The 27,420-nt window shown below is 35.3% G+C and overlaps 1 protein-coding gene and 2 non-coding genes across 3 annotated transcripts; all 3 read left to right on the top strand.

Moving 5' to 3' along the window:
- The first annotated feature begins 9,529 nt into the window (after positions 1-9,529).
- On the top strand, positions 9,530-15,392 carry LOC145087665 (ARF guanine-nucleotide exchange factor GNOM-like). The gene is made up of 3 exons (XM_079025678.1): positions 9,530-9,741; positions 10,694-11,468; positions 11,677-15,392. Exons 2-3 carry the CDS (start codon positions 10,752-10,754, stop codon positions 15,112-15,114), a joined length of 4,155 nt encoding a protein of 1,384 aa, XP_078881804.1. The 5' UTR covers positions 9,530-9,741; positions 10,694-10,751; the 3' UTR covers positions 15,115-15,392.
- A 650-nt stretch (positions 15,393-16,042) lies between these two features.
- On the top strand, positions 16,043-16,115 carry TRNAA-UGC (transfer RNA alanine (anticodon UGC)). Its single transcript has one exon. It is a non-coding gene; the product is annotated as a tRNA-Ala (tRNA).
- Positions 16,116-18,167: 2,052 nt separating this feature from the next.
- On the top strand, positions 18,168-18,240 carry TRNAA-UGC (transfer RNA alanine (anticodon UGC)). The gene has a single exon. It is a non-coding gene; the product is annotated as a tRNA-Ala (tRNA).
- Positions 18,241-27,420: the final 9,180 nt, after the last annotated feature.

The following is a 27,420-nucleotide window of genomic DNA, read 5'->3' on the forward strand; positions in this document are numbered from 1 at the left end:
CTCTCCATAATTCATCCTATCAAGTTGCTTTGGTGAAGGCAACCCAAAAGGACCATGCACCATCGGGTCAAGTACATACCAAAATAGTTATGGACTTAGACACTAATCCAACAGTCTCCCACTTGGATAAGTCTAATAACTATTCTGCGTATGACTTCAGATCCTGATCTGCAATCGTAGCTTTCCAAAGCCGCTGTCAACTCTGATCCTATCAGATACGCGTGTCCTTAGATAAGGGATCATATATTCCTCCATTCTAGATATCATATGAGATATGATTTCAAATCATTCTCTTTGTACTATATCTCGATTCCCGATTTATGACGACTGACTAATTGAACAAATCAAATTAGCCCTAGCCCGGCCGAGCATTTACGTTTGTCATCACTAAATCATCGAGGGGTCCAAAGATATCGCTTTTATCCTACTTTGGATAAAAGGAACGGATAAACTTTGATACAATGCTTGCTTGCACTCACTCACCGAATCACACACAACAATATGTTTTATAACACCAAGTTACTAGTGCGTTTACATATTATCAATGTGCAACCGATTCGCAAGATACAACTCACACATCTCGGTTTCAAGAATATAAGATATTATCGTCTCACCAATCACTCGTGACACAATCCATGGAGTGATCCAAGTGAGCGTGGGTTTAATCCAATGCTCAAATCATATTCATAAGCACTCATGAACGTTGCATCAAACATTTGCTTATGTCTAATACTCTTTTAGACAATCCACACACCAATTCATGACAATCTTCATTCATATCTACTTCCAACATATGAACGACTGTGGCCCATTCAAATAATTTGATTATTCTTAATAAATTCAATTATTCTGGAAGTCAAAACATGCAAGGTGAAACACAAGAATAATACTAATCCCATATGGCCTCAAACCTTTGAGTATAAATAAAACTGCTTTTATTTATCACCATATCGATTACTCATTATTTGTCGTTTCGGGTAATCAACTTCTTACTTGAATTATTACACTTGTCCCATGCTCTTAGCATGCACACAATGTTTACCTATGGTTCTTACTTTGTGAAATAGATCAAATTGGACACATTTCCAATCATTCTCATTTCACAACTCCAAATCCTTTTTCATAAGTGTAAGAATATCAAATTCTTGCCACTTATAGAATATGTTAGATTCTAACATTTTATGCAGTGATCCTTTCGTAATGTCACTGCACCAAAGTCACAAAGACTATTGCCAATGATATTACAAAGTTCTCTATTGGAGATTGTTACAAGACAATTCCTTAGATATGATGTCTCTCATTCAAAGTACATTCCTTTGAACATCCTTTTGTATAAAAGTTCCTAATCTTAGACATAGATTTTTTTTATAATATTCAATATTTAATTCCCAATATGGACACGTTTCCATATTTTCCATATGACAACTCATTCTTAATAAAATCTTATCTATTCGTAATGATGTCGATATGGTCCATCCAATATGGAAACATTTCCATATTTTCCAATACTATACTTCCAACTACTCCCAAGCGACCAATCATCGGCGAACTTTGGATTGTCCTTTGATAGTTGTTTAATTATCTTAGTCAAAACCGATTCTTGTCCTTTTTCCCTCTAAATGCGCTAGACATTTGGAAAATTTTAGAATGGTCAAATATTAAAGCATTTGCAATCGATCCTATACCCGAAGCGTATGGGACACGACACATAATGTTTTATTTGCCATGTTCTCAAAATTCGAATTGTGAAGAGGAATGTCGTAATCATAATCGAAATTTTAAGAACACACTATGTACCCTTGACTAAATTTATTAACATTTCTCAACCTAATCCTTTAGATTTGAAACGAAGCATAATATTCTCTCCCTTAATTATAGCAAAACAACTTTACAACCCTTACGACTTTGCAAGGTATAACTCTTGTTTTCTATAATTAATATTGCCAACTTGCAATACGCGCCTTAATAATCATACAATCATAACATTTATGCTCCCACTATCATGATGATTATTATAAAACATAACACTTATGCTCCCACTAGCTTCGACATGTATTCATAAACATCTTAACTTCCAGAAAGACAATACCTATTGAATTTCTTAAGTCCATGTTTCTAATACTTAGTGCTTTAATAATCTTTTATCAAGGCTTCTTGAACTTATACACATTTGCCTTAGATAGTTCATATGTGTGTCTAAACAATTAAGACTAATTGTCAAACTTCACAATTCAAATCATGGAAAGGGATACCGTAACCATAATTGAATTCAAGAATGCAATTTTACAATCATTATCTTCTTAAAATCTTTCTTAGTGAAAGCATTTCCTCACAATCATTTTCATGAAGGAGGAAATCTTATGACACTTAGATTTAAAATGGTGTATTTGTTCCTATCCATGTGAATTTGTTAAAACCAAAGTTCACGACAAATTCAATCTCATATGGACCGAACTTTCTTAATCTTTATTTCTTGCCTTATGGTAGCACAACTGCCCACCATGTCTTCCAAGTAGCTAAGCAGCTCACCCTTTCCTATTAATGTACTCTTCATTGATCAAGGTCCTTGCCTTTTATGCATTCGAACGAGAACTCATAGAACTCATATGCATAATTAACTCAATTGGAACAGCATAGAAACAAAATAATGTCAACACGATAATTTGTAAACCTCAACTCGTGTGCTAGTGATTATCGATAAGGTTTATTTGATTTGTTCTTGAAACCTTTCAAGACTATTAAGACTCCCACTGACTCCTTGACATATAAGATTCTCTTGTCAATAAACATTTCTTGACAAATAAATATTCAAGAGTTAGTGTAGTTTTTGTCAAGACTCTTCATAAATTGGTTCTAGTTGGTCTTTGTTTTATCCAAGACATCACAACTTTCCACATTTGATGAATGTTATAAACCTTTAATACTTTTCACTCATTGTCACAATCTTAATTTTAAGACTTGTCATTGGAACAAAGTATGATAGACTTCTTGATTTAACCATTTCTTCAATCCTTGATTCCTCTTCTTAAACATACAATTGTGCTAAGATTTACTTAGAGGATCAATTGAGATATGATTCTTAATCATTAAGACCTATCATGAAGCATAAAAGGTACTCTCCCTTCTTCTTAGAATGGAGAAACTTTTATCTTTCTGCCTACTTGATTCTTCTTATTCGTTCTGCTATTGATTTAAACTTTTTCAATCAATTCAGAATTACACTTAATCTTGTAAGTATAATCATATTTACTAAACCTTTAGTAAATCATGACAAATATCTTTGTTACTCTTATGGTGGACTTTATCAACACGCAACTTTGTGTATTCGATCTCCAAGTCCTTCACTTGACAATTTGTCAATGAATTTGTCTAATTTCCAAATATGAAATTTCTCATTCATCGTGCAACCAAGTTGTATGATTCCAAGTTTCTGTCCAATTGAAACTTGGGCGATGAGAAACTCTCCCTATTTGGTAAATTCTCGACTTTCCATAAATAACATAATTAGAACCAAATCCATTATTGCTAATAATAGAAACATCCAAACATCAATTTTTCATATACGCCATTGCAAGGATAAATAAATAATATAAAATCAAAATTTATTTTATTGCGGAAAAATTTTGTCTTTACAATGCAATTCATTGAAAAACTATGCTAATACATCTTTCTTAGCAATCTAATTGTAACTCTAAGTAGTAGCTCAAGAATCTAATCTTCGAGAAATGCGATCGAAATCCATTCCTTCACGGTTAGATTGTGCTCACTTCTTCCCTTAAGCTTCCTTTCTTTTCTTCGATCTTACAAAACATCAATTGTAATCTTATCACATTATGTATTAAGAATCTAGAATAGAAGCTTAAAAGAGTTAGTTAATGGATTTTACCTATATTAGAGCCATATGTTTCGACTCTCCCATCTCTTAGATCTCTTAGGTAAATGGGGCAGCTTCGTCTCCAATGCCCTTTCTCTTGGCAATAAAAGCAAATTGACTCTTTTGGAACATGACATGGAACTACTTCAGACATTGCCTTTCTCTTATGATCAAACTTTTTGATCATAGCATGTCTTTTGTTGCCATTGTCCATATCCATGAAGGCAGATTCACCAATCAACTTTGCTTTTCTATTGCGCCAAACCATTGCTGATTCAGCAGCAATAAGCATATAGGTGAGATCTATAAGGGTCACGTCGCGGTTAATCATATAGTACTCTCTTACGAACTCACTATATGAGCTAGGAAGTGACTGAAGAACCCAATCAACAGCCATCTCCTCACAGGCAACGAATCCCATCATTCTTAACCTATCAATGTGTGACTTCATCCCTAGGACGTGTGCACACACTGACTTTCCTTCTTTATGTTTACTTGCTAAAAGGGCTTGAGTGATCTTGAACTTTTCAAGCCTTTGAACTTGTGGGTTAGGGAGAATAATTGGAGGAGGTGGAGGAAGTGAAGCATGATTTCTTGTTCCTCGATCGAATCGTGGAATATCATCTTCATGTGGAATGCTTGTTCTACGGGATTTGAGAAGACCATAGTTGTCAAACTTTGACATCTACAAAACGGGAGAAAACGAATTCAAGTTAGTTGATTGATTAAGTCCTTAGTAAATCACCCAAATGAGATACTAAGGCTAGGACCCAACACAATATTCCACAACTCGGGAGAGGGATGTCGTAACCCTAATTGCAGAATATTTGAAGGTAAGTGAATGACGATTCACTAATTTCCACCACGAAAAACGAAAAAGAAATTTAAGTTTTAAATCTATGAAAACTCCTAGATTCTTTGAGATTCATTGAACTTTCAATGGCATGTTTAAATCTCGATATGCCCCTCTTGTTTGTGACTGGGATGCCGAGGATCACAAAGCGGGTGTGAATAACCATGCAAACTTACATGGTGCCCTCACATGTTACAGTCACCTATTCGATGTGCCGGTAAACCACACACGCTCCACCGAACTATGACAAACATTGAGTCACCCTTTGCTACCATTGCTTAGAACCATTTAGTGTGCCGGTAAACCATACACGCTCCACTAACGTCTTCGCAAGGGCACAAAGTGTAATTTCATGGAATTGCATCAATTCACTTTTGCCTAAATAACTAAGATTGGGAATTTTATGAAAACATTTAGTTACTTTAATAATTCATTATAATTATAATGGAAGGTTTCGTCCTATCCTACCTTTTCGGCTAACGACCCTCCACTAGTCAAGAGTGCGGTGGGTAAGAGTGGATACCCATTCAATCGCCATTTTATAGGCAATTTCCTTAAACACCCCTTATAGACCAGCTTCGTGAATGAGGCCTACTAACGGTAAGACTGACTTTACTCATACATACATACATATATATATATATATATATATATATATATATATATATATATATAATGTTAGACTTTTAATGTTATATATAGTATAGGGTATATTTTACACTTTTAAAATACTAGGTTGTCAAATTTAACAATTATACTTTTAATTCAATTAAATTTTAAACCAAAAACTTTTATGGATTTATTAAACCTCTTTTAATTATACACCTTAATTAATTAATAAAACCATAAGGGTGTGATTTGAACTTTTTCAAAACAATACTAGGGTTTTAGAATTTAACATTCCTAAATTAAACTTTTAATCAACTTTTTAAATTCCAAAACTTGAGGGCAAGTTTTGAAACATTTCAAAACATTAGAGTTTAGAATTTAAATATACATCAAAATTAAACAATTAATCAAAATTTAAATTCCAAAACTTGAGGGCAAGTTTTGAAACCTTTTTCAAAACATTAGGGTTTTAACTATTTAAATTTCAAAACAACAAAACTTTTGGGTTCAAATTTAAACTATAAAACCTAAAGGGGAAAATATGAAACTTTTCAAAGCACAAGTATCATAAAAACGAATTTATATTGATCTAATATGATAAGGTAACTATCCCAAAGCAAAAACAACAAGAAATCCCGAGATATGCTCCATCTGATGAGTTGGCTCGTCGAGTCAAGCTTGGACTCGTCGAGTCTGCATGGACTCGACGAGTTCAGCTATGGACTCGGCGAGTCCAACCTCCAGAAACCAAAAAATCGAATTTTTCATACATATCAAGCATCAATACAATAGAAACCGGTCTAGGCTCTGATACCACTGATGGGTTTTGGTCATAAGAACATCCTATTTGCTCATACAAACCCTAATGCTTGGATCTAGGTTTGTCTATTGTACATGCAAGTTATCCAAGACTATAAACCCTAATTCTAGCATACAAGTAATCATATTAACATAAGAATAGGTTTAAGATGTTACCTTGATTGTTATGTAGTAATAACAATCCCAAATCTCCTTGTATTGACTTTAGAAAGCATAGAGTCACAATTGTCACTCCTCTAATGGTTCACAAACACCATAAGCAAGAGGATGAAGAGGAGAGAGGATGGAGGCTACCAAAACCGTGTGAAAAACCCTAGCAAGAAGCTTAGCCACGTTTTTGGTCCTTAAGGGATCTATATATAGTTAGGCTATTAGGGTTATCTAACAAGGAAACCCTAATTTGGATGCTTAAGCCCTAAGCAACCCATGGAGCCCTTTCCTTAAGGCCTTGGACGATTTCATATGGGCTTCCCCATAGAATTCGTCCACTCCTTATTATAAGGCTATCCATGACCCAATTGCAATTATCTTATAATTACAATTCCAGTCCCTTAAGTTTAATTAATCTCTTTTAGTCACAAAACTAATTACCAATTAATTATTGACTAATATTAATTAAACAATATGATTTCTCCTTTAATATATTATTCCCATAATATATTAATAAATCATATTTAATCCTTTCTCTCCATAATTCATCCTATCAAGTTGCTTTGGTGAAGGCAACCCAAAAGGACCATGCACCATCGGGTCAAGTACATACCAAAATAGTTATGGACTTAGACACTAATCCAACAATTAATCCATTAAGACATCATAACTCTTGCATAGAAGAGATAGAATGACCAAGATCATATTTTTATGGTTCCTAATAGCTCCATAATGGATAAAGTTTCCAACTTTATCCATTAGAATGGTCTAAACAACCAAGATCTAGTCTTTAAGTCACAAGGGGACCAAAAGTGCATCTTTCTCAACTTATTCCATTAAGTCTAAGTTTCCAACCTTCAAATTTGAATCAAAATGATGTTTAGATGGATAAAGTTTCCAACTGTATCCATAATAAGGTCACAAACTTTCAAGATCTAAACATTATGCACTAACGTGACCAAAAGTTCACAACACCCAAAACTAGCTAGATCTAACAAATGCATCATCAAGATTCAAGCTTTATACCTCTAGAAGAAAGATCAAGGTGAACAAGGACTGGATCTACAAGCTCCAAAGCAACTAACAATTCTCCAATGAGCTCATTCTTCTCCAAGATGCACCAAGAACACTCCAAAGCACTCAAAAACTCCTTCTTTAGCTCACAAGGCTCAAACTAGGGTTAGGATTTCAAGGGAGGGCGTTGGAGAGGTGGAGGCTGAGAGTGGAATGAGTCTGGGGAAGTTAAGGAGCTTAAATAGGGCTCAAACCATGAAAATATGGTTTGGGTTCTGATCGCGTACGCCCAGTGTACCAGGGATGCCTAGTACGCCCAACGTACATCCTATACGTCCAGCGCACTAGACTAAGCCCAAAACCTTTCTAACGTCTAACGATCATAATTTTTTCATTCCAACTCCGTTTTTGATTATCTTTATATCCACGGAAAGGTATTAAATAGCCCTACAATATTATCTAAATATCTTGGACTAAAAAACTTCTCGAACAAAAATCAATGTTTATTGCAAGAACCCGGTCTATGACTTTTCCCTTTCTACCATTCGGCTCAAAACATAATTGAAGGGGTTAAATCTCTTAACCATCATTACCTCATTCCACAAGGATTATACTTTGCCTCCTTAAGACCCAAAGCCTGAAATAAGTAATGACTGGAAACATGGTGTTACAAACACAATTCCAAAGAAAGAAAACACAATTTTACGTATTCATTTAAAAAAAACAGTGCAAGCGTAGAATATTCTCATTCTCCTCTTCGATGAAAATCCTTCGCCTCCCTCGCTTTACTACTGTCGACATACCTCCTATCATGGCTCACACCTTTCCCTACTCCACTCCCCCTCCTGCTACTTTACGAAAATTACCGCTACCCCACATCCCTTTCTCACCCTTTTATTCTCGAGTGTTCGTCATCAGTAACAACTTCCGTTCAATGATGCAATTAACGTTTGTATACGAGTTTGTATTAATTTTTAGGTTGAATGTTGATTTAAATTGTTGAGAGTTTTGAATCAATGTTAAAATTAATTTTAGATTATCTTTTTGGTAGTGGTGAATTATGAAGATTGATGGTTGTGGTGGCTAATGGTGATGATGGTTGTTGTTGGAGGTGGATGGTGGTCGTGAGAGGTTGATGATGGTTGTGAGAATGTATGGTGTTGGATGGTAAAGATGATACAAACATAGTTCAATGGTAAATATTTATAAAAATAAATTGAAAATTAAATCATGTAAAAAATATTTAAAATTAAATCTTATAAAAAACATTAATATGTAATGCATGATAAAAACATAGATTTTGTACAACTCATATAAATTTAATAGTAAGTTGTATAAAATTTTGACGTACAAACATACTAATTCAATACACTATATAATTGTTTTTTTATTTTATAATGTATTAACAAAATTCAAGATCAAAAGACATGTTCCACTTTTTACAACGTGACAACATAATGGTCGAATCAAAAGGATGATGAGCTTTACTATGTTACAAGCTGTTTCGCAAAATTTGAAATTACAAAAACTTTTGTTACTTCGAAAACTATGTGTTATTTAAATATTTTGAAGAATATTAGCAAATTAGTTAATTCTTTTTGAAATATATCTACACTAATAAATAAGAATGATTTTACCACATGTCATCTTCTCCTTCACTTTGACACTTGTCATTTTTTTGATTTTTTGATTTATTTAATATCCATTTGTCATTTTTATAGTTTTTTTCTTTTTTATCCAAATCTCACATATTAAATGCCACCTCATATTAATTAATTTTATAAATATATTAATTAATATACATAATAACTTTCTATTTTTGAATTCATCTTTCTATTAATATATTAATTAATGTATATGTATATTAATGTAGATAATACATTCCATTTGTGAATTCATATTCATTAATTTTATTAATATATATTAATTAGGACCAAATTACATAAATGTTTACCAAAATGTCACAAACTCAATCAATACTTATTTTTTTATGAACATGTTTTTTGTGGTTATCAAAACTTTTTTTTAATAAACACGTATAATACACGGGTTTCACACCTAGTTTTCATAATAAGACCAGCCCAAAAAATAATTTTGCAATCTCTTTTTGAAAAACTATTTAACACAATATATATGATTATTTTATAAGTTTTAAAAGTCTCATATTTTATCTTATACACTCTCCATTTTTGGTATTTTCGCAATTAGCCCATTACTTCGATTTTATTGAAAATTCACTTGAAACAAAAAGAGAAATAAGCCAAACCCTGAGCTAGACGCCGATCTCTGCAAACACATCTGGCTTTTCCTGTTACACAGAATCAGGAGGAAGATCTCAGCTCTCAATATCATCACCCTGTGAGTGGGCAAGGTACCCGTCACTGTCGGATACCTCTCGCCTTATCGGAGGATGCTGAAAACGGTAAACTCTTTCTTTGTCTTCCCCGATCTACGCTGTTCAATTATGCCTTTTATGAATCACGTCACAGTTTTAAGTCGATTGATGAAATCTGATTTGGTCATGCAAATCGTTGAACATTGATAGCGTGGGATCTGTAATGATAGATGCTTGTTTTATAATTAAATCAAATGAAGTCGCTGATTAAGCTGAATATGGTGAGGATTTCGGTGTTTTATGCTGATTGAACTTATTTACAACAGGACCGAGGTTCTTAATATGATGTAATCGAGAACGATTTATCCTAATTAGCTCAGTTTGACTAATTGTACGTATTAGACACATGAAGTGATGTGATCATAAGAAGCTTTTATTTGGCAGCATACGTGCATTGTGCTGAATTAGCAAGTTTACATTTGATTTATACTTAATAGGTAGTTGCTCTGAATATAGGGGAAAGGAATGGTGATAGGTTAGAGTTTGGAGGATTTTTATGGCTTCATTTCGTGAACAATTTACAGATAAAAGGATTCTGTTTGATGTTGCATTTGGGACAATTCTCCCACAAGGATAGGTATACCACATTACAGTTATACAGAATACCTGATTCTGTTAGTTGATGGAATGTTGCACATTAGTAATGTAGCTTACTCTGAAGAAAGCTTGTGCTTTCACTAGTTATTATATTGTAAAAAATGATGAGTGAAATCTCCTAGTATATTTCAATAAGACTGTTAAGTTTTCACACTCAGACCTTCTAATGCATCAGTTACAAAATGAGACTTTTGGTGGTTTTAAGGGTTGACCAAAATTGACATGGAGAAATTACTGTAATTCTTGTTATTAAATCATTTACATGGAAAGTTAGGGCCACATGAATTTGTTTAATGAACTCTTTTGCGTAGAAATATATATGCTTCCAATCTTACAATGTATCTGACTTCATCATGTTCTTATTCAATATTTGAACTTTCAGAACTCTTCTTCTTTCCCATAAAGAGTTCAATGTAAACTTCATCAATAACAGTATCTCAATGCTTGAAAAGATGGGGTGCCCAAGTCAAGAATCCGAAGCCATTACCCTTGCTCAAGAACCCATGGACACATCCTGCACGCCTCTCAGAAGTCCTTCAGCATTTATTATAAATACCGAAATTGGTGCAGTTTTATCAGTTATGAGAAGAAACGTAAGGTGGGGAATTCAATATATTGAAGATGAAGATCAAATAGAGCGTTCCCTTATCAAATCCTTCAAAGAAATAAGAAGAGAAGTCTTCTCATGGCAAACCCAATGGCACACCATCAATCCCATCCTCTATTTACAACCCTTTTTAGATGTAATCCAATCCGATGAAACCAGTGCACCAATCACTGGTGTTGCTTTATCTTCAATCTACAAATTCATAACCCTTGAAGTCCTTCATCTAAACACTGTCAATGTAGCCGATGCATTTCATAAAATCATTGATGCAGTCACAAGCTGTCGCTTTGAAGTAACAGATCCTGCATCTGAAGAAGTCGTATTGGTCAAAATACTTCAAGTTCTCCTTGCTTGCATGAAGAACAAAGCATCTGTTAAATTAAGTAATCAACATGTATGTGACATGGTCAACACGTGTTTCCAGATAGTTCATCAAGCAAGCTCAAAAGGTGAACTGTTACAAAGGATAGCAAGACAGACCTTGCATGAGTTAGTCAGATGTATTTTCTCACATCTTCCCAATGTTGCTACACCACATCTGAATGAAAAGGTAATGACATATCATTAATAGCAAACTGTGGGGAATAGCAACGTACTTTACTCTCACTACCAAAATTCACAATGTACTTTATGTTTATCCTATATTGGTAAAAAGAGTAAAGTACATTGCTATTTCCTACAATTTTCCCTATGATTAAAGGTCATTAATTTTCTCTTTTTAAGATTATTACTAACTTTAATTACACTTTTGCTTACAGGAAAACGGTTACATTAGTTCAAAAACTGAAGGTGCTACAAATCTTGATATGCTTGCAGTTAAAGTGGATGAAAGTATTGGTCACACAAAGGATTTCCTTACAACAGAACCATACGGGGTTCCATGCATGGTGGAAATATTCCAATTTCTTTGTTCTCTTTTAACTGCAGTTGAGAATTCAAGAGTGGGTCCCGGTCTCAGGTCAAACTCTTTATCATACGATGAAGATGTTCCTTTATTTTCCTTGGGATTAATTAACTCCGTGGTCGAGTTAGGTGGCGCCTCTCTTGGTCAACACCCTGAGTTGTTGACTTTAGTGGAGAATGATCTTTTCCATAGCTTAATCCAATTTGGCTTGTCCCCAAGTCCGCTGATTCTTTCTACTGTGTGTAGCATTGTTTTGAATCTATACCATCTTCTAAGAACAAAGCTGAAGCTACAACTGGAAGCTTTCTTTTCTTCTGTGCTCATGAGAATTGCGCAAAACAAACACGGAGCTAAATATCAACAACAGGAAGTTGCCATGGAAACTATTGTTGATCTCTGTAGGCAACCGATGTTTATTTATGAAATGTACACCAATTATGATTGCGACATTTCGTGTAGCAATATCTTTGAAGATCTAGTCAACTTGTTGTCAAAAAGCGCGTTTCCGGTCAACACCCCGTTGACCGCTATTCATGTTCTTGCTCTCGAAGGATTAATCGCCATGACAAATTGCATTTCCGAAAAAATCACTGGGAATTGTGAAGTTCAAGTATCGGAACATGCGGTTCCAGATCCTGAAAATGAGCCATTTTGGAAGGTGAAATGTGAAAATTATGAGAACCCGGGTTGTTGGGTACCGTATATTCATAAAACGAAACACATGAAGAAAAAGTTATCAGTTGGGTCGGATCATTTCAATACGGATCCTAAAAAGGGTCTTGAGTTTCTTCAAGGAATGCGTATGTTACCCGATACACTTGATCCGGTAAGTGTCGCGTGTTTTTTAAGGTACACAACCGGATTGGATAAGATTCTTATTGGCGACTATTTGGGAAACCACGATCGGTTCAATGTCGATGTCCTTCTAGAATTTGCTAAAACGTTTGATTTTCATGACATGAACTTAGACATCGCGTTACGTGTGTTTCTAGAAACTTTTAGATTGCCCGGTGAAGCCCAAAAGATTCAGAGATTTGTCGAGGCCTTCGCCGATCAATTCTACGAGCAATCACCGGATATATTCGCAAACAAAGACGCCGCACTATTGTTGTCTTATTCCCTAATATTACTTAACACAGACAGACACAGTCCACAAGTGAAGAAAAAGATGACCGAAGAAGATTTTATCCGAAACAACCGGAGAATAAACGGGGGGAATGATCTCCCGCGCGAGTATCTTTCCGAGCTGTACAGCTCGATTTGTGAAAACGAGATCCGTATGACCCCGGCACAGGGTGCCGGGGTCATGACCCATGATAACTGGGTCGGGCTCCTTCACAAATCAAGACAAACCGTTCCGTATATCGTTTGCAATTCGGGCGAACAAATTAACAACGAAATGTTTGCTATTTTGTCCGGCCCGACTCTCGCTGCTTTATCAGTGGTTCTCGATCTTGTGGAACAAGATGACGTGTTGCAAACATGTATAGACGGATTCTTAAAAGTTGCTAAGATCGCTGGGTGTTATCAGCTCGATGATGTCATCGACGGGTTACTCGTGGCTCTATCCAAGTTCACAAACCTTTTAACTCCCGTGTCTATGGAAGAACCGGTTTTCGCGTTCGGTAACGATACTAAAGCTATGAAAGCAACCATCGGTGTTTTCACAATCGCAAACACCTATGGTGATTACATAAGGTCCGGTTGGAGAAACACGGTTGACTGCATTTTGACTTTACACAAACTCGGTCTTCTTCCGACCCGTTTAGCAACCGACACAGCTAACGATTCAGACCAAATCGAAGATCCTGGAAAATCTGTTCTTCTGTCACCGCCACCGCCAGCTGTCCTTGCTTCCCATTCGCGAAAGTCATCGGGCCTCATGGGCCGGTTCAGTGACTTTCTCTACTACGATATGGAAAAACCCGCCCCACAACCCTCTCAAGAACATCTCGAAGCCCACAAACGCGCTGTCGAAACTGTAAAAAGTTGTCATGTGAATAACATTTTCACGGAGAGTAAGTTTCTTCAATCTGATTCTCTTTTGAATCTCACCCGGGCTCTCATTTTATCCGTGGGCCAAAACAAAAACGAAGAAGCTTCGGTTTTCTGTCTGGAATTACTAATCACCGTGACGTTAAACAACCGCGACAGAATCATGCTGTTATGGGAAAATGTTTTCGGTTATATTTCAAATATTGTCCAGTCAGCAGTAATGCCGAGTACTTTAGTTGAAAAAGCGGTTTTTGGTTTAATCCGGATTTGTCAGCGACTTCTTCCTTACAAGGAGAATCTAACAGACGACCTTTTAAAATCCCTTCAACTTATCCTAAAACTCGATGCACGTGTAGCCGATGCATACTGTGAACACATCACACAAGAAATCATGCGTTTAGTAAAAGCAAACGCGCGACAGATAAAATCCCACCTCGGTTGGCGTACAATCACTTCTCTTGTTTCCATCACCGCATGTCATCCGGAAGCTTCCGACCCCGGATTCCAAACCCTAGAATTCATCATGTTTGAAGGCACACATCTCCTCCCCGCAAATTTCGTCCTATGTGTCAATGCAGCTCGGCAGTTTGCCGAGTCACGCGTAGGAGAAACGTCTCGATCACTTAAGTCATTGGACTTAATGTCTGGATCGGCTATCTGTCTAGTGAAATGGTCTCGTGCCACTAGTGAAGGTGAAGAAGGTGAAGCTGCTGATAAAGTGTATCAAGATATTGGAGAAATGTGGTTGAGATTATTACAAAGTTTAAAAAAAGTGTGTCTAGACCCGCGAGAAGAAATCAGGAATCACGCGGTTTTCACGTTGCAAAAGTGTTTAACGGGTTTAGACGGGATTCATCTTGAAGACGAAATGTGGGCCCAGTGTTTCGATTTGGTGGTTTTCACTTTAGCGAGTGAGTTGTTAGAAATCGTGCAAGAAAAGTCAACGAAAGAGTATCGGAACATGGAAGGTACGGTTGTTTTATTGGTGAAGCTTTTGTTGAATGTGTTTTTGTATTCGTTACCGAGTCTGTGTCGGTTGGTGTCGGTTTGTAAAGTGTGGATAGGGGTTTTGAGTTGTTTGGAGAGGTTTATGAAGGTGAAAATTAGGGGGAAAACGAGTGATAAGATTCATGAGATAGTGATGGAGCTTTTGAAGGAGAGTTTGGTTGTGATGAAAGGTAATGGAATTCTTGTTGAGAGTGATTCGGTTGGGTCAGATAGTTTTTGGCAGTTGACTTGGTTACATGTCAAAAATATCGCGCCTAATTTGCAGGCGGAGATTTTCCCTGTGTCTTGAAACGTTTACTTGTGTTTTGTGTTATGAATCTTTGGAATTTTGTTGTATACTTACTTAGGCTGTATAATGTTTGGAGATGTTTAGAGGGTTTTGTTTTGTTGGATATTTGGCCTATGTTAAGGTAGAGAGAAATGGTGAGAGCATACATTGTTTTACTTGACATTTATGAAGTAAATTAGCGAGAAAGTTGTACAAATAGTGATTTCATATCGTTGTTTGGAAATTCTTCCCCTGTATTGGGGCCACGTTGAAGAAATGTTAAGTGCTATTGTTTTAAACGTTTTAATGTTAAATGATATTATTCTAAACTTCAAAAACGTTGAAGAAATGTTAAGTGCTATTGTTCTAAACTTCAAAAAAAGTGTGGATTGTATGAAAAAAAATATATTCGATTTCATGTAGTGGTCATTGTGAATCTGGTGACGATTTTGATGAATAATGAAATTGTTGAAATATTAACCTTAAGACAATGTGGCTAGATTATTGTTTTTCTCGGATTATAATGTAATAATGGCTTATTCGATAATCCAAAGAGGATCTTGATTCTTGAATAAAACACATTCTAATTCTCAAATATTTTTTTGACGTACTTGTTTATAATTACCAATGGAGAATGGCTACACCAAATTTGACAGCCGGTCTCTATGCATTCTCTATTTTGTCTCTTATAACACACATAATTATACATTTTAGGCATCCTACTTATCATTATTTTCTCCTTTATTTTTGCTTTTTATAAAGGCAACATAATACTCTTTAACACAGTAAGTAATTCTTTACTTCATATGAGTTCAGTAAGTGGTTTTTAGTCATTATGGCAAATATTTCATCGAGTGATATACTTAATTAGAATTTTCTATTCACAAATTCTATCACTAATTGAGATTAACTAAGTAATTAATTAATGTTATATAAGGAGCAGCACGAAGGGGATGTAGCTCAAATGGTAGAGCGCTCGCTTTGCATGCGAGAGGCACGGGGTTCGATCCCCCGCATCTCCATTTTCTTAATTTGTTTTTGAATTCCATACCCTGTGCGTCTAAATTTTTTTCATCGTAAATGAACAATTCCTTTCGATGTAAACAAGTAACAAATTAAAAAAAAAAAATAGAAAATTACAAACTTAAGCTACTAAAAAAAAACAAAAATAAAAATCTAAGAAATAAAAAAGTAGAAATTTAAACGAGTCTAAGAAAATAAAAAAAGTAGAGAATTACAAATTTAACAAAATATGTTTAATCACGTTTCAAAAAATTAAAAATTAATGTGCTGTGGCAATTAATCTAAAGGGTCATTTTTCCATTTTTTGAAGGGTAATTTTTTTCATTTTCTTGTTTGATGAGAGAGCTAAAAGAAATAATCAAAAAAGCCCAAATACAATAATCACAAAATAAAATGCATAACCAAAGCTGATAGGAGAAATCGACAGAGAAGGAAAGTTTACTCAGCAACAGAACTTGAAGAATACAAGTTGTATAAAATTGCGTTCACTTTCTGTATTTTTTTTCGAATCTGATTTTAAATTCTGGGGTCTGTTGTTCTTCTCCACTGTGTTGTTTCAACCCTAAAAGCATAATATAGTGACAACTGAATCAAAGTGTTAGAGAATGTATGAAAGTCTCGCCCGGGATAACAAAATCATAGGCGGAATGGAGATTGTTCAAAATCAAGAACCAACGGTGAAATAAATTGTGGCCAATCAACTTTGTTGGAGAAAAGGGGGGAAACAAATTGTTATCTGGTGGAGTGCTAAGTAGATGAAAAATCAAGGGTTTGTACATCTTTGGGAAACCATCAGAGGAGAAGATTAGAAGCGTTGACTTTTGTTTGTTTAAAAGTTATCGAGCTATTAAGGCGGTGGATCATACGTTGTACAGGAAGAACACATGAACAAAGCCAGTATGCAAGCCACACACCCACTTACTGACCAGCTGGTCAAGGGACCAAAATTGGCAATATATGTTGTACAGGAAGAACACATGAACAAAGCCAGTATGCAAGCCACACACCCACTTACTGACCAGCTGGTCAAGGGACCAAAATTGGCAATATGCCAAAGTACTATGACAAATATCTAAAGGAACAAAAAATAATTGTTCATAAGACCACTCAAATTTAATATTATATATAAATTTTAATTAAATCATAAATGAACAATTCCTTTCGATGTAAATGAGTCCAAACAATCTGAAAGAATAATAAGCGATTGTGAATCATTACCACTAGACCAGACAAACAATGATTAAATTTAAACATGGTTGTTTTACAAGTCAATAATCAATCATCAGTTACCTAATTTAAACATACTTGCTTGAGTATTAGCAAAAATAATAACCATATAATTCTTTAGGTACAAGATCAATCATTAGATACCTGATTAAATGATAACAAAAACCTATCCATTAACCTATATGACTTATAATACTTCCATGCAATGGAAGCCTAGAGGTTGAGTTGCATAATCCCACACAAAAGATTCAATGTTCAAACATTTGACACGGGCATAAGAAATATTAGTATTCCATAATTAACTTCAAATCATACAGATTAACGACCACTTAGGCCTTAAGACGGGTTGACGTGAGACCTTGAATCGGTCAAATAATGTGGTTTACCATTTCTTTTATGATTTTATAACAATAAATAGATAAATATAACAATTGAAATGCCTAACACCATTTATTCATTTATGTTAATGTTTTACCAATATCAAGTTAATTTTTGAGCCTAGTTATTTTCCTTTGAAACTATAGTTTATGAGAGTTCTTAACAAAAAAATTGGCAATATCACAAAATATTTATCAAAGTCTAGTGTTTGGCAAATATTTTGCATTGCTATAGTAACGGATTAGTGGTTTCATAAATTTTCTTTTCTATAAGCCTATAAAAGAGTTTTGTATATTTTGTATGTTTGAATTTCCCATTAAAGGTAGTTGATTGAATATTAGGAATCTATTTTTTTAGAAAATTTATGAGCAACGTAGCCAGCATTACATAAATATTTGCATACCAGCAACTATTAATAAAGTTTGTTGGCACATAAAAAACAACATGGGGATGTAGCTCAAATGGTAGAGCGCTCGCTTTGCATGCGAGAGGCACGGGGTTCGATCCCCCGCATCTCCAATTATTATTTTATTTTGATGCCGACATGCGTTTTATGACTCCCCCGCATCTCCAATTATTATTTTATTTTGATGCCGACATGCGTTTTATGACTGATTATTTAATTAAAAAGTAACAACAAATGTATATTTTTTTTAGAGAAAAACATAAAAGATAACAAATAATAGGCGTTGTATACTTCAAAATATAGTTCCAAATAAAAACACTTTAATCTCTCGGAGAGTACGAAAACCTAAGCGATATAAAAAAAATATAGAAACGTTATACTACACTCCATGTTAAAAATAAGGGAAATTGGGTCTGGTTCGATCCAAGACAATTTAAGGTCGGGACAAAATGAAAAATAGGGCCCTTCGCGATAAAAACATTTTCTGAGGGCCATGCTAAGTATCACCCATGGACGATAAAGACATTTTCCGAGACAATGACATAGAACATATTCCATATTACTTATTTTTACACATAATAACAATACATTTAAATTTGTACAACCATGGAATAGAAAAGCTAAAGGTCCAACGTTATTATTATATGAGTTTTTGATAGTTTAATGTCTAAATAAAGAAATTCTAAAAGTACAATGCCTTCATAGAAAGATAGAAGTACAAAATTACTAGAAAGATGAAATGCTTATATAAATCTATCATATTCTATATTTGTTTAGGTTATCTAAAAAAATAAATAACATAGTACATGTTGTTGGTTGTGATCAATAACCTATAAGCAATTAGAAAAAACTCAATACAACGACAAAAAAATTCTAAACATATGAAAGACAGAGAAATCGAAATTAAGAATATTAACATTAAGTAATCAATCTTTTCAAAAAAAAACATTAAGTAATCAAAATTAAGAAAATTGACATTCAGAAATCAAAATTAAGTAAATGGAGTTCAAGAATTGTCTAAACATATTTAAATTCGATTGTCTCTAACTTGCATAACTTCATAAAAAAATTGAATTTCACAAAAGATAAAAAAAATTCAAAAACGATAGAGCATACAAATTACAAAGATTCACAATTAGATTATCAGAAATCAATTTCACCTCTAACCCTAAATCTTAGTCTCTAGGTAAGATTCTGAAAATAAATAGGATAACTAGATTAACTTCCCATTCACAGATGGTATTTCAGAAAAAGGTAATCGAAAACAAGAAGGGAAAGAATAGAGTTTCAAGTTTCCTGAAATCGTGAAAAAAAAGGAGAAGCAATCAGTGTCTCAATTATAAAATAATGTTCGATTCACTAATGGTTGTTGTGGATGAATTCAGAAAATCAGAAGAGAATGAGAAGAACTAGATTAACTTGAAATCTTGAATCTTAAATAAGAAATAGAAGAATGAAAATCAATTGTTGCTTCTGGAGATACGTCGTTTGAATTTTTCATAGATTCTATTATTAAAGAGTCACGACGCCTTCTTAGTCACCTTGGTAGTTGGACGCATGCCATGTACTCCTCCCACTCTCCCTCTTTTGGATCAACGCATCATAGTATTGGGACTTAAAGAACTTGTCTAACATACTTAAAATTAGTGGGCTGCTATTATATAACAAATATAAAATGGGGGCCCTTTGGCATTTGGGGGCTAGGGGTAGTCGCCCAGGCCCATGGGCCTACCCTCAATTGAGTAATCTAACCCTTATAAATGATCATTTTAACAAAAATAACCAACATTTTTTTTTGATAAAAAGATCACTTGTTCTGGAAGATAGCATTCTAGAGTTGTGGTCTCTGTTCCGGAGTTCCTACTCCGGATTATAACCTCGAATTTTTTTTGTCTCCTATATATCTTACTATTTTATAATGTATATATAATTGAGGCCCAAAAGTTTTTAAGACCAAAGTCTTAAAAACAAGGAGATCAAATATCATTCATTGGATCAAGTTTAAAGGGTTGATTTAACTGATGATCCTTGTGTGACAAAATCAACCAATAAAAAATAAGACAACTAAAAAAATCAGGTATATAAATCACAATTGTTCCTATCTAAAAACGATAATAACTATAGAACACACTCATCTAAAACCCTAATTCCTCCCACATACCTTTTTAGGACAAGCGTAAAAAAGTCGTGTAGGGTTATTTCTAGTCATTGATGTCCTTATAATACCTTCAGAGCCACAATCGCAATATGCCATTTCTTTGGATTATGAGAAATGAAATTTTAGTTGTATATTTAACAAGGTAAAGAGTTTGGACATGTGAATTCCTTTATATAATGACATTTACTAGGGTTATGGTTCCTAGCACTATGGTGTCACGTTCCGGGAATTGATATTTCAAACCTTACTTTTGGAACAATAATTGTCCTAGATTCCTAACATATGTGTAGTCATTCTGAACAGCAAAAGTCATAGATTCCTGACATATGTATAGTTATTCCGAACATTAAATGTCATAAATTCTTTACCGTATTTCGGACCCTTATTCCGGAGCCACGTTTCAAACCAGCTATTTTAGACCATTGTTTCGGACATTGCTTTTGTACGTAATTGTCATAGATTCCTCACATATGTGTAGTCATTTCCCAACGGTAAAAGTCATAGATTCCTGACAGTATGTGTAGTCATTCCGAACAGTAAATGTCATAGATTCCTGACAGTATTTTAGACCCTTATTCTGAAACCCCATTGCGGAGACACTTTCCGTAATGGCTATTATGGACACTTGTTACACACATTTTTTTTCGACCTTAAAATGCTCCTAGCATGCATCCTCAAAGTTGAAATAAAATCGGAATGAATTCATCTCACGATGGTGTTTGGCATTGTGAAGAAGAAGATTGTTATGTTTGTTCAAATAATACCCCATTTCTTGAATGTCAAGATTTCCCACTCTTGGATAAAATGTTTGGCGATGTTTTCTAAGATATGAAGGTTGCTGAAGAAGCAAACTAAAGGGAGTGTGAAAGAAGTCACACACTAAATCAACGTACAAACGATCTAGTGGAACAAGTAAATGAAAAAGAAAAATGGGTTGCTGAAGCGATGAAAGAAGTGAAACAAGCTAAGAAGTGGATTGAAAATGCAAATACGGAGATCAATAAGCTGCATGCAGAACATGACCGTCTAATAAATGTTGTTAGAATTAAAGGAGATTTTATTAACCGGGAACAAAATATGTATCCCTTACAATTTCCTAATTTGTAGAAATCAATCTAAGTATGTATTAGGCTTTATAACGCTCTTTGCAATAATGTTAATGAAAAAATGGTAATTGTCATTTTAGATAATCATACCGTTCATTTTACAAAATTCAGTTTCAAAAGACATTACAATATCCATATTTAAAATTAGATCACATTTTTGGCTGATAGTTGGGAACTTGCATCTGATGCAAACTAGTTGTGTCTACATGATTTTCAAACAATTCCATGTATGTCTCAATTAGTTTGAAACCATTATCAGTCAATTCGACTCGATCTTCTATTGTTGGAGTTGTCCTACGTGTTCCTTCGATGATGTCCATTGTATTCACAAATTGTCATATATCTTCAGACATGGTAATGAAGAGCATTTGCATGTTATACAATGCTACTTTTCTCCGGTCCTCAGCCGGTGAAGGCGGTAATGGGATTTCTAGTATTACCATTCATTGTTTAGCACGTTGACAATCACGAATCATTTCTAATGCAGTCGTACCAACAAGACGTCGTTGCTCGTCTTAGAGACGTGGTATAGCATACTCTATAGGCAACTCATCCTCATCGTTCGAGTCATTGGATGTTGGAGACTGAAAATAGAATATACCTAAATTATATTAATATACAATTTAAGAACAATTGTGCATAAAAGTATTTAATAATAATAATAAACACTTCCTGAAACATATTCATAACATATATATATATATATATATATATATATATATATATATATATATATATATATATGGTTAGATTATTTTGTTTCTTATATTTATTGTGTGCCAGAATGCACCAATAGGAATTTAATAAATTAAATAATTATTTAATTAAATAAATATAGATATTAAATGATTTCCATAATTATATGTATATTAAATGATATCCATAATTATAATTCTCTTTTTATAGAAACTCATTAAATTCATCATTAATGTCAGCAATAACATTCTTTCAGAATGAATTCGCATATATGTTTTTATATATGAGTTTGTATTTTGTTTCAGCACTCACTCACTTAAAATACAATAAAGTTGCATGAAATATGAAGAACGAGAGTGTATTCTACTAGAATACACTTTCGTTTTGCTGGAATATACTCTCATTCTTCTAGATATGATTCGTTCTGAAAGAATATTATTGTTATGAAGTCCTTCGATTTCTGAGATTAGAGCAGAAGAACTCCGTAACGGCGGGGAAGGCTTTCGCCTCGAATCCAAACGATTTATCGTCTTTTCTTAAGAGATTTCTAGTTAGGACTTGATCGAGGGATCAATTTTATCCGGAACATAAAGTAAAAAGACCAGAACCCCGTGTGGACTATGAACCAACAAAAAAAAGAGCGTCAGCTCCAAAAAAAAAGGATTGTTTGCATTACTCAAAGAACTCCGTAACGGCGGGGAAGGCTTTCGCCTCGAATCCAGACGATTTATCGTCTTTTCTTAAGAGTTCTAGTTAGGAACATCGAAAACCAAATTGAAAACCACAACATTCGATCAATCAAATATCAGAGTATCAATCCCAGAATAAACTCGTAACTACGGAAACAAGAGAGTGTGTGTGTGTGTGTGACATGCTGCTACCGCGTCGGCTCCTTTCCCCTAGCTGAGGAGGTACCTGAAACCAAAACTGAAAACCGTAAGCACGAAGCTTAGTGAGTTCCCCCACTGTACCACATACCATATAATCTCATAACATACATATATTGTCAGACATATTTGGGTGCCCGACCTACCCCTTCGGCCCTCTCGACCGGATATTGCCTAGCATATCTGGGTGCTGGCCTCCCCTTCGGTCCTCTCGACCGGATATTGCCTAGCATATCTGGGTGCTGGCCTCCCCTCCGGTCCTCTCGACCGGATACTGGGGAACTATTCCTCCCCTCCACTACTACCACATAACATGTATCACAATATCAGAATCTATCTAACATGGCTGGGTATGACTACCCCTTCGGCCTTACCGACCGGATACCTCGGGGACTATCTCCCCCTACTGTCACTAGCACATAGCATCATATCATACTAGCACATAAACATAACACAGGTAGTAGTAATCCCTAGATGAATATCACGGAGACAATCATCTACATACAACTCCTACTGGTGGGCCGGCATTTTGGCCGTAGACCCACCGCTACTGGAAGGTAACTCACCTCGAAGTAGCTTCTGATCTGATCGGGAACTGACTGTCTACTGCTGCTGCTGCTCCGGAAATCCTCCGGCTGCAATTCCCAAAACATACTCAATCAAACACTGCTAACTGTCCTTTGGGTAAAATGACCATTTTACCCCTGATCATGCCCTAAGTCAAAGTCAGAGTCAACTTTCAGTTGACCTGACTCGCCGAGTTGGCTTTCCAACTCGCCGAGTCCCTACCCAAACGATTGTCCTGAATCCCGTTTCTACTCGTCGAGTTAGGCGATGACTTGACGAGTTCTCCTTCTAAACTGATATTCAAGTCCTTCATCCTACTCGCCGAGTTGTATGAACAACTCGTCGAGTTCATCCTCATCCGATGAACACTTATGCTAAGACTCGCCGAGTTGTATGAACAACTCGCCGAGTCTGTTCTTGATCTAAGGAGATTGCCTTGACTCGCCGAGTTCCTCCATAGATGAGTTCAGCTTCCGACTCACTGAGTCACACCCCGTGACTCACTGCTCACTCGACACTACGAAAAGGGGACCAACTCGGAGACTTGCGAACCGACTCGCCAAGTCGTTGTCATGCAACCACTAACTACACGGATTTGCTCGATTCCAGTCCATGCCATTCACAGATCTGGGTTCCTAGAGCATGAATCACATGTAAAGTTTCCAACTTTACGTGTAAATATTCACCAATAAGGGTTTTAGGGTTCAAAATGCACCCAAAAGGGTAGATCTAGGGTCTTCATGCAATGAGGGTCCATAAAGGCAACAGATCTGAGCTCCTGGAGCTCAATCATGCCTAGATCTAAGGGCCAATCAGCTTATTACGAAATAATTTGCACATACAAGCTTGGAGATTGGCTCAAGAATGACTTAAATGAAGCAATAAGCATAGAAACAGGGGGAAAACGGGTTATACCTCAAAGGAACTACTGAGAGAGCACAAAGATGCTTGGATTCCTTCCCTTCCTCTAGATCTACTTCCCTTTTGCCTCAAAACCTTCAAGAACACACAACAATTGCTTCAAACTCTCTATGAATAGCTTAGAACGAGGGTTGGAAGCTCTGGGGGGTGAATGGGGGCTGGCTTGGGGCGGATATGTTGTTTAAATAGGGTGCAAACCCCTGAAACTTAGGGTTTCATCCAACAACGGTGACTCGCCGAGTCCGGAATATGGACTCGCCGAGTCACCAACTTAAATGTGTCCCGAGGTCCCGTCTCTACTCGACGAGTCGGACCTATGACTCGTCGAGTCCAAGGCTAAAAATGGAAAATACACAAATAAGATTTACGTACCAGGAACCAGGTGCTACAACCACAACAGCCGGACGACTACCGCCAGTCAAACTACTACCACTAGTCGGACCACCACCTCTTATCGGAACCCTAGCATTTTCCGACAATGACTTCGTTGTGCCATCCATTTCATTGCGAGAATTCAGATCAAGGGTCGTTGCCTCCAACCGTGGCTCAATTTTCCAATGATGACGAATGGAGACGGTGTTCCGGATCTTTGATGATGACCCTACTGGAGAAAGAATTTGCAAATCTGAGAGAGAGGGAAAGAGGCGTCTCTGACAAACCTACCCCTAACGTCATTGTGTTTGTATCTCGAAGCTTAAAGCTGTCATCGGAGAAAGCGAAGACGATGTAAAATCAAGCCACATACTTCACCCTTTCAACATAGTTCTTATGGAACCCTTCCCATTGAGGGTGAACAGACGTCATCGTCGTTTTGGCTTCACCATTTGAGCTTCGTTCTCGCTTCACTGATGGTGCTGGAAACACTACTACACCCTCACCTTCACCACTGCTACACCCCATCACCATGCTCGTCGCCTTCAGATATGTTCAGTCTGTAGCTAGAGGATCTGACAGTGGTGTGGAGATGCAATCCAGATTGATGGCCCCCTTGATCGATGACAACCACCTCGTCGGAGGCTTAACAGCCGAGGAAAATCGATCCGAGGTGTCTTCCCCTCGATTTCCAGTCGCGAAACCCTCCATCTGAAAACCCTAGCCGCCAAGAAACCCTAATCGTCAAGAAACCCAAACTTCAGATCTCGATCTCCTTTCTCACGTTGGCATTTGTCTAGGTTCAAAGGGGGGGTAGCAACGATCGAATCGGGTGTTTGGGGTGGTGCTACCTCACCGGAGGAAGGCGGAGGGGCAGCCTAGGCCGAAACCACTCGTTCTTCTTCTTTGGACAGTGGTAAGCAAGAAAAGAGAGAGAGAGAGAGAGAGAGAGAGAGAGAGAGAGTTTTTATTTTATTTTGTTTTATTTTTAATTATTTTTAATTGTTGGTAATAAAACAAAAATGAAAAATTAAATAATAAGGGCAAAATCATCTTTCCAAAAAAATTCAAACCAAATTGGACCAAACTTGCAAGAAAATGAAACTTTTGGACCATTGATGCTAGCCAAAACCGTTTTGGCCCAAACATGCTAGTTTTGACATACAACATGGACCATTTTGCAATTGTCTAAACAAAAAATAAAACATTCTAAATACCATTTTGGATGAATTTGTTGCCTTTCAGATCTGAATACGTGTTCTGAATTGCAACATTTATGCCCAAAAAAACATTTTTTTAATTACCATACTCAAAATTAACATATATTTATGATTATTTTATTTATTTATTTTGGTGTTACAACGAGTTAGGAATACTTAAATAATAAATATAAAAAAGTCATTAATTAACATAAATGAATATAAAGAATCATCATGTCTTTTATTTTCTTGATTTCCCATATATTTAGGCTCGGTTTAGGGTGGCTTAATAGTCACATAAAAGTTGCACGTTAATCAATCCAAGCGTCTCTTGCACGGTACCGGATATTTTGGCCACAAATAACCAAACACATGCAGACCAAATGTACTTATGCATGGTTTTAGTACGGTGTTTTTTGTTTTTTTAGGTAAAATATATGCAGTTGACTACATCTGTAGACATCTGCAATAGAAAGGATAGACCAAATAACATCTGCAGTAGAATAAGTGGACCAAATGTCTGCAGTATGAAAAATTAAAGGGGTCGGAGCCACGTGAGCATGGTTATAGGGACGGGACTATAACTACGCTCACGTGGCCCCGGCCCCTTTAACATCTGCAGACTATTAAAATTTAAAATAAACTAAAATTTAAATAAACTGATTTTTTTAAATTCAAAATGATTTTTTAATATTTTTATGACTTTGTTAAAAATAATTAACAAATCTAGATCAACTTCTATGTATTATTATATAAAAAAAGAAAATAAAATGATACGAATTAACGTATATATTTGATAAAAACCAACAGTTTTGGTCGTAAATTTATACCTAAACATTGTAATTATAAATCAAATAATTTAACACATAAATGGATGGAAATAAACTTCGATTTTTTCAATTAAATCAATTAAAAGCGTACTATAAATATTTTTTCAAGAAATTGATAATACTATATTAAATAACGTTTTATAAAATTTGGCATACAAAATATAATAATATATTATAATTTTTTTTCCATATATATATATATATATATATATATATATATATATATATATATATATATATATATATATATATATATATATATATATATATAAACAATTTCAACGATCATTATTGTAAAAAATACTTATTTATAAATTTGTCAAAAATATTATGTTTGTGTCGTCGAACCTTTTTTTTAAAGTGTTGTAATTTTTTTTTTCAAATTCATTATCATTAATAAATTTGGAATAAATATAAATTAAAAAAAAAAACTAAAAAAATAAAGTTATATTTGTTTTTTTTAGGCTAGAAGATGTTAGAATACTCTAGTTCACATTTGCGCCAAGAAAAGGGCGGACATACATTTTTAGGTCTGCATTCTTAAAAAAAAAAAAAAA

The sequence above is a fragment of the Lactuca serriola genome, chromosome 2, assembly GCF_051521515.1.
Source record: "Lactuca serriola cultivar US96UC23 chromosome 2, Lser_US96UC23_V15, whole genome shotgun sequence".
NCBI classification, from domain to species: domain Eukaryota; kingdom Viridiplantae; phylum Streptophyta; class Magnoliopsida; order Asterales; family Asteraceae; genus Lactuca; species Lactuca serriola.